Below are 8,527 nucleotides of genomic sequence, written 5' to 3'. Positions count from 1 at the left end.
TTCACCGTGTTAGCCAGGATGGTCTCGATCTCCTGACCTCGTGATCCGCCCGCCTTGGCCTCCCAAAGTGCTGGGAATACAGGCGTGGGCGCCGCGCCCGGCCCAAACTCTTTAACTTTTAACAGAAAAATACCCCGCGGGATTCCCCCATGACCCTCCCGGGGTCCCCGCAGAATCCGGGGCTGTGGGCGCGGAGCTGCCTAGAGAGGGCTCCGGGGCCGGGACCCACAGTCGCCGGCGCAGGAACAGGACAGGACGCCTGGGGTCCTGGCTGCCGGCCCAGCTGCACCCTGCGGCCCAGGGGACGGAGGGACGGGCTGAGACACAGAGATTCGGGTCCCAGATGCAGGAGGCGCCGCGAGGAGACCCGGGTCCCGCCACAGCCGCTTCAGGCCGGTTTCACCCAGCCCCTCCCCCGTCTGGGGACTCCGGCCCCACACACTCACCATTTCCCGGCTTCCGGGTGTCCCGGGGTCCTCTCTAGGGCTCCCGTGAATAGTGCAGGTCACAGTGCAGGCGGCAAAGCGACAGAAGTGGCGAAGGGACCCGGGCCTCTCGGAGTAGGAAATCTAGTATCCCGACAGCAATCCGCATAGCATCAAAAGTAGAAGCGGAATGGGCCTCCTCCTTCCGGATGGACAGTTGGCCGGGCCCCGCCCCAGCGCTTCTGATTGGGCAAGGTGCAAGGCCCCGCCCCCTCAGAACTGAGTGACGGCACAAGCCCTGGGTAACGGGCCCTGCAGAGCCCGACTGATCAGTTCTAGCCACAGTTTCTCTCTAAGGGACAACTCTCTCCCTGAGCCCTGATCATTGGATATTTTTTCAGTCAGATTTGCTCCTGATTTTTAGACAGGGCACTATCTTATTCCTCATTAAATGGGCTGTCCGTGCTTCCTCGTCCTGCACAGGGTCCTAAGTGTATGCAGGGAATTCCAGACTCAGTGTCCAATGGAGCGATCTGCTAACCTCAGAGCAGGAAGGGGTGCCCAGACCAGGCCAGGCACGACTGCACCAGGAAGGAGAGGCAGTTGTCCTTCAGGGGCCCGGAATTAGGGATGAGACATGGCCAAGGCTTTCACATATCTCACCCCACTTCACAGTGTGGAAATGCTCCCTCCTTCCAGACCTTCATCTTCATCGGCAGAAAACTCTCACTTGGTGATTTTAAGCTTCTGACCTAAATAAACTGTCAACTTCATAAGCCCCTTCTCCAGGAGAGGTCCCAAACAGTTCCTTCCCTGAACTTGATCTTCACAGATTTTCTTCAGATATGCAAATTAGTCTGACCCCAGGGACCCTTTGCATGTCAAACCCAAAGCACTGCTCCTGAAAACGGCCCCAGATTCCAGATGTACAACCGCAGAAAGGACAAAACCCCTGAAGTGCACCTGCACGTGGGTCTCCTGCTTTCCAGGGCGCTGCAGCGTGTCAGAACCCACACTCTTTCAGGATCTGCTCTGAGCAGCTGCAAGCCACCTGCAGGAGGGCGGCTGCCCAGGAAGCATCCAGGAGAGCTCCACTTTCCTTTCCTCCTTGGCAGGATCCATACTGGCCTCTCCGTCCAGTCCCTGACGTTGGTCTCTGCTGCCCCCTGCAGGCTATTCGCCTGCTTCTCACATCACCAGTTTCCATGACACAAACATCCTCAAACCCACTGCGAGAATAACACAGGAGCAGAGCCCTCCTCCAGTGTGTATGTATAAAGTCGAGGAGGAAGCGTCTAAGATTATTTAACTGCATGACAGTGAGGCAGTAGTGGCCGGGTGCTGTGGCTCAAGCCTGTAATCCCAGCACTATGGGAGGCCGAGGTGGGTGGATCACCTGAGATCAGGAGTTGGAGACCAGCGTGGCCAACATGGTGAAATCCCATTTCTACTAAAAATAAAAAAATTAGCCAGGTGTGGTAGTGTACACCTGTAATCCCAGCTACTTGGGAGGCTGAGGCATTAGAATCATTTGTATCAAAGAGGCTGAGGTTCCAGTGAGCCGAGATTGTACCGCTGCACTCCAGCCTGGGCAATGAAGCGAGACTCCGTCTCAAAACAAAACAAAAAAACATACAAATGTTTAGTCATGTTACTTATTTCTGGTTTCCAGCCTGACTTTATAACATTCCTGACTCTGGGACTCTGCGCTCTCCAGAAATATGCTTTGAAGAAAAAACAAGATAGAGCACAGGGCCCACTTGTCTCTTACAAACTGTAAACCAAAATACTGCATAGCAGCCGTCTGTCAGAAGTGCTTCCAGGCTATTGTCCTCAGTCAATCCTAAATCAAACTGCTTCCAAATCAGAACTGCTTCCAGGCTATTGTCCTAAATCAATCCTAAATTAAATTTGTTAAATTTTCTTTAACAAATTTAATTTTTTTCTTCAGTCAACATGAGTAATCTAAAACACATAGACAGAAGAATCTCTTTATTATCATCTTTCTACCAAGGCATTAAAAAAATGTAAAACAAAGTGAAAACCATCCTTCTCTGATTCATCATAGACCCAGAATCTGCCAGTCACCAACACCTATTTTCATTTTCTCTAGTACAGCCAACTTTTATCAGAGAGATATCATAGAAGCATATTTAAGAGAGTATGATATTTTGTGTTTTATGAATTTTAGAGTTGGTTTTTTTTGTTTTGAACTTTTATTTGCATTTTCTTTTGGCTGAATTTCTTTGTCTCTTAAGTTTATGTTTCTTCTGGTATATCTTTTTCTTCCATGCAGCCTCCTCTTCTGCTTTTGGAACAATGTGTTTCTTTTCACTAAGCATCATCTGGATGTGGCAGGGGAGTTTGTGGATGGGTTCATCTGCCCATGAGTTCTGTTAAGTCAGGTGGTGCATTATGGGTGCCTTGTTCCCTGGATGTGCTCAATAAACAGGGAATCTACACCTATACCCTTAGGTTCGGCATAACTCTGCACTTGAAAGCAAATTTCAGTACCTTTTTTGGACAACTGATGGTGAGTTCAACCCCAATGTTTGTCTTGGGTACAGCTACCAACTCCATTTTCTAAGACTGAAATGGTATACATAATTTCTGTAAAAGAAAATATTTCAGATACTTGGTGGCTTTTCATATAGGCATACCTGTGACGGCCTGAGCACCTTCACAGTTCTTACAGTGAACATAAGGGTTTCATCCTTCTAACATGCACAGGTTTGTGGGATTTTCTGGGTCATAGCGAATAATGTTCACAGATCAACTTAGGCCACACAAGAGGACAGGTTTTCTTTGGTCTTTAAAAGGAACTGATTAAAGAAAAAAAAAAAGTGGAAGCCAGGCACAGCAGCTGGCACCTGTAGTGATAGCTACTTGGCAGGCTGAGGTAGAAGGATTGTTGAGCCCAGGAATATGAAGCTCTAGTGCACTAAGATCACACCTGTGAATACCCCTGCACTCCAGCCGGGTCCACACAGCAAGACCAAGTCTCTAAAAAAATTTAAATAAAATAAAAAAGAGGCCGGGCGCGGTGGCTCAAGCCTGTAATCCCAGCACTTTGGGAGGCCGAGACGGGCGGATCACCTGAGGTCGGGAGTTCGAGACCAACCTGACCAACATGGAGAAACCCTGTCTCTATTTAAAAAAAAAAATACACAGTTAGCTGGGCATGGTGGCACACGCCTGTAATCCCAGCTACTTGGGAGGCTGAGGCAGGAGAATCACTTGAACCCAGGAGGCGGAGGTTGCAGTGAGCTGAGATTGCGCCATTGCACTACAGCCTGGGCAACAAGAGTGAAACTCTGTGTTGAAAAAAATAATAATAAAATAAAATAAATAAAATCTATACTAATCAAGCGAAAATGGTATTAACAGATAGAAAGATAGACTAATGGAAAACAGCAGATTCTGAAAACAGTGAAACCATGACAAAGCAGGTATCACCAGCCAATTATGCAAGTGGTCCTCACTTAACAGGGACAGGGACAGAAGGTTATCTACAGGAGAACAAACAATCTTTGGCCCATCATCTCCACATGAATTACTTCTAGAGTTGCCTGTTATCATGAGTTCTTATGTTACCTTACCATGCATTTTCATTATGGGTTTCACTTTCTTATAACGGAAGAAACCCGCACTCAAGCCGGGTGTAGTGGCTCACACCTGTAATCTCAGCACTTTGGGAGGCCAAGGCAGGCTGATCACTTCAGGTGAGGAGTCTGGTGAAGAGTCTGGCCAACATGGTGAAACTCCCTCTCTACTAAAAAATACAAAAATTAGCTGGGTGTGTGCGTGCCTGTAATCCCAGCTACTTGGGAGGCTGAGGCAGGAGAATCACTTGAACCCGGGAAGCAGCGGTTGCAGTGAGCTGAGAGAGCGCCACTTCACTCCAGCCTGGGCGACAAAGAAAGACTGTCTCAGAAAAAAAAGAAGAAGAAGAAGAAAGCTGCGCTCGACCTCAACAGTTCCCAGTTCTCTACCTCCTCCCAGTTCCTGCATGTGCTTAACCCACATATGTGACTTACACGGCTGCCTCCTGGTGACCAACTCACTGAGGAACAGCTTCATAGATCAACTTGACTTGCCCCACTTACCCTTAGGATGGCACAGACCACTTTTTAATCACAGCCTGACTTCACAGAACTAGCACGTGCTTGCTCTAAATCTACCAGAAACAACTCCCTGAGAGAAACCTCCTTGGGCATTGCCCTGGACCCCAAGAAAAACTCTGGCCGAAAGGTCCCTGTCTGTCTTTCTCCCCACCTGCTGGCTGAATCTGCATCCTGGATGTTCCCCTCACTCTGTGTTGCCCTGAAAGGCATGCTGCCCTCATCTCTCTGGAATTGTGAGTAATGCACTGCTATGTCATGGCTTTGTTGAGATGACTCTGCTGTGACTCACCTAACCTACACCTCTCCCTTAATAGCAACATCCAACTGGCTGGCCAGCTATGTGTCTCCAAGTAATGGAAGCTGGGACTGGGGGAGAAAAACTGAGCATCCCAAGGGGTTGGCTATCTAGATGAAGAGTGTACCAGGAGTCTCCTCCCATTTGGGAAATTCTGCTCCTTTGGGAGGCCCCATACCCTCCTCTGGGAGGATTGACCCAGGGGCTGATATTCAATAGGCCAGGAGGGATGGAAGCTGTGGGCATTTTGGCTCAGCCTCAGACGGTTCTGAAACCCAGGACCAGGAAAAGATAGGTTGGGACTCCTGAAGACACATCACCCTGTAAAGTTTTCAAAAAGGAAACAGTCCAGGCATGGTGGCTCACGCCTGTAATCTCAGCACTTTGGAAGGCTGAGTTGGGCAGATCATTTGAGGTCAGGAGTTCAAGACCAGCCTGACCAACATGGTGAAAACCCATCTCTACTAAAAATACAAAAAAATTAGCTGGCTGTGGTGGCGCATACCTGTAAACCCAGCTGCTCGGGAGGCTGAGGGCAGAAGAATCACCTGAACCTGGGAGGCGGAGGTTGCAGTGAGCCAAGCCTGCACCACTTCACTCTAGCCTAGGCGACAGAGCAAGACTCTGTCTCAAGGAAAAAAAAAAAAAAAGGAAACAACCCAAAGACATTCTGAGATGGTGTCTGTGCCTTACAAGATAAGAGGAGAGGAACAGGGGTTTTTCACTGGAGTATCAAGTGGTTATTCTCTATTTTCCTGTTACATGAAATGTTCAGAAACAGAACACAAATATTTTTAAAAGAGTCATCCGTGACCTTGTGAAAAGATGACAGACTACTAAAATACTGCATCTATGTGAAAGAAAGGATGAAGAAATATACTATACAATAAAGAAAGTTGATACAGGAGGCTGAGGCAGGAGAATCACTTGAACCCGGGAGGCGGAGGTTGCAATGAGGCGAGATGGTGCCATTGCATTCCAGCCTGGGCAACAAGAGTGAAACTCTGTCTCAAAAAAAAAAAAAAAAAAAAAAGTTGATAATACTGTGAGTTGGAGAAGGGGAGTTAATTTTTGGAGATGCGAGAAAGTAATTGAAAATTTAAGATGTTACTGCAGGCCGGGCGCGGTGGCTCAAACCTGTAATCCCAGCACTTTGGGAGGCTGAGACGGGCGGATCACGAGGTCAGGAGATCGAGACCATCCTGGCTAACACGGTGAAACCCCGTCTCTACTAAAAATACAAAAAATTAGCCGGGCGAGGTGCCGGGCGCCTGTAGTCCCAGCTACTCGGGAGGCTGAGGCAGGAGAATGGTGTAAACCCGGGAGGCGGAGCTTGCAGTGAGCTGAGATCCGGCCACTGCACTCCAGCCCGGGCGACAGAGTGAGACTCCGTCTCAAAAAAAAAAAAAAAAAGAGTTATTTCCAACTCTGTGTCCTAGGTCTCTGAGTGAGGCCTCAGCTAAACTACCCCAAAAACTTTTTGCTCCTGGGCCACTAGCATTTATTTCTGAATGCTCTCAGATGATAGTGACTGCAGAAGCTTCAGAATAATTTTGCAATGGTTCCCATGATTTGAGGGAAACACATTTTTACCATGATTGGATTCAGTAGCTTCAAGGAATCTTATGTGAATTAAGCGATCTTCTCGCCTTGGCCTTTCACAGTGTTGGAACTGCAGGGTTTTTCCCCAGTGTGAGTCCTTTCATGGATTTTAAGGCTCGAGGCACATCCAAAGGCTTTCCCACATTGTTTACATGCATAAGGTTTCTCTCCAGTGTGAGTCCTTCCATGTGTTCGAAGGTGTGAGGCAGATCTGAAGGCTTTCCCACACTGCTTACATTCATAGGGCTTCTCTCCAGTGTGAGTCCTTTCATGATATCGAACGGAATTGAAAGAAACAAAGGCTTTTCCACACTGTTTACATTCATATGGCTTCTCCCCAGTGTGAGTTATTTTATGTGCATGGAGGCATGTGGAACTGTGGAATGCCTTACCACATTCACTGCATTCATAAGGCTTCTCCCCAGTGTGAGTTCTTTCATGTATTCGAAGGCTACCAGAATGACTAAAGGCTTTCCCACACTGTTTACATTCATATGGTTTCTCTCCAGTGTGAGTTCGTTTATGGATAAGATACAAACTGAGACACATCAAGGCTTTCCCACAAAAGTTACATTTATAGGGTCCATCTCCACTGTGCATTATCCTGTGTCTTCGAATGCTTGAACGGGAAATAAAGCTTTTTCCACATTCCTCACAATCATAAGGTTTCCCTCCAGTGTGAGCCCATTCATGTGTTCGAAAGTAGGGGAGATCACTGAAGGCTTTCTTACAGTATGTACATTTATATGGCTTCTGTCCATATTCCTGATACTCATATGTCTTGTGTCCAGTGTCAGCTCTGTGGTGCCTACTAAGGGATGCATGACCCATGCTAACTTCTCCACGTGATTTTACTCGAGGAGGAGTTTTCTTCTTCAGTATGTCATCTGGAACCTGGGTCAAAATTTCTCCATGCTGATGATCTTTTTTACTTTCCAAGAGTCTCTCTCCCATAAGACCTCTGTGAACAATGAGAAGTATATCATAATGGGTTTCTTTATCACTGATTCGATATTCATTAACAAGTCATTGCACTTGCATTTCTAACACTGTCCAGCAATGTGTAAGTTTTCTGCCCTGTCTGAACATGAACAGACCACATGCTCTACAAGATGGCCCAGCTATACCTGTTATTGAGAAGGATAATATTGATATAGGGCTTCTTAGTACTTTTTAAAACAATTTTGAGATAGGGTCTCACTCTGTTATCCAGGCTGGAGTGCGGTGGTGAGATCTCAGCTCACTGCAACCTCCATCTCCCTATCTGAAGCCATCCTGCCACTTCAGCCTCCTGATTAGCTGAGGCTACAAGCATACACCATCATGCCTGGCTAGTTTTTGAATATTTGCTAGAGATGGGGTTTTGTCACATTTCCCTGGCTGGTCTCAAACTCCTAGACTCAAGCAATCCGCTCACCTCGGCCTCTTAAAATGTTAGGATTACAGGCATGCACCTGGGCGCCGCCAACACTATTTTCAGATAAACTCTTTTACAAGTACTAACCATCTTTGTCAGTTTTATTGCTTCTGAGTCAGGGTCTTGCCCTTTAACCCAGGCTAGAGTGTAATGGTGCTATCATAGCCGAGTGTAGCCTCCGACTCTTCAGCTCAAGCAATCTCTGACCTGAACCTCCCAAAGGGCTGGCTTGAGCCATGATGTTCAGCCTGTGTCACACTTAAATATATGTTTTTAGAGAATTTTTATTTTTGAGACGGAGTCTCGCTCAGTCACCCCTGATGGAGTGCAGTGGCGCAATCTCGGCTCACTGCAAGCTCCGCCTCTGGGGTTCACGCCATTCTCCTGCCTCAGCCTCCAAGTAACTGGGACTACAGGCGCCCGCCACCACCCCCAGCTAATTTTTTGTATTTTTAGTAGAAACGGGGTTTCATCATATTAGCCAGGATGGTCTCAATCTCCTGACCTCATGATCCCCCCGCCTCGGCCTCCCAAAGTGCTGGGATTACAGGCATGAGTCACCACGCCTGGCGCTAGAGAAAATTTTATAAGAATAAATACAGTGGAACTTGGCTTATTTCTCTCTCTTTTTTTTTTTTTTTGAGATGGAATTTCACTCTGTGGC

The 8,527-nt window shown here is 47.5% G+C and overlaps 2 protein-coding genes across 3 annotated transcripts in view; both read right to left on the bottom strand.

Annotated features, from left to right (window-relative positions):
* The window catches only part of ZNF20 (zinc finger protein 20), a 9,805-nt gene extending 9,136 nt beyond the window's left edge, over positions 1-669 (bottom strand). For both annotated transcript variants that reach the window (XM_011954759.1, XM_011954761.1), the window contains exon 1: positions 447-669. In XM_011954759.1, coding sequence (XP_011810149.1) covers positions 447-449 — 3 coding nt within the window. In that variant the 5' untranslated portion in view covers positions 450-669. The remainder of the gene's footprint in view (positions 1-446) is intronic.
* Positions 670-6,261: 5,592 nt separating this feature from the next.
* LOC105520929 (zinc finger protein 625) lies at positions 6,262-7,953 on the bottom strand. Its single transcript, XM_011954944.1, has 2 exons — positions 7,901-7,953; positions 6,262-7,407 (listed from the first exon to the last, which is right to left on the bottom strand). Exons 1-2 carry the CDS (start codon positions 7,951-7,953, stop codon positions 6,477-6,479), a joined length of 984 nt encoding a protein of 327 aa, XP_011810334.1. The 3' UTR covers positions 6,262-6,476.
* Between the last annotated feature and the right edge of the window lie 574 nt (positions 7,954-8,527).

Source organism: Colobus angolensis, unplaced genomic scaffold (assembly GCF_000951035.1).
Source record: "Colobus angolensis palliatus isolate OR3802 unplaced genomic scaffold, Cang.pa_1.0 Scaffold39, whole genome shotgun sequence".
Lineage (NCBI taxonomy): Eukaryota > Metazoa > Chordata > Mammalia > Primates > Cercopithecidae > Colobus > Colobus angolensis.
Note: the sequence above shows the minus strand (reverse complement) of the source record. Positions and strands in the feature narration are given on the sequence as shown.

What these genes read in the sequence shown, in the direction of transcription:
- LOC105520929 (XM_011954944.1), bottom strand. Translation starts at nt 7,953, where the DNA reads ATGGTTAGTACTTGTAAAAGAGTTTATCTGAAAATAGTGTTGGCGGCG. An exon ending in ATAGTGTTGGCGGCGCCCAG is followed by an intron (nt 7,408 to 7,900) that starts GTGCATGCCTGT and finishes CATTGTTCACAG; the next exon opens with AGGTCTTATGGGAGAGAGAC.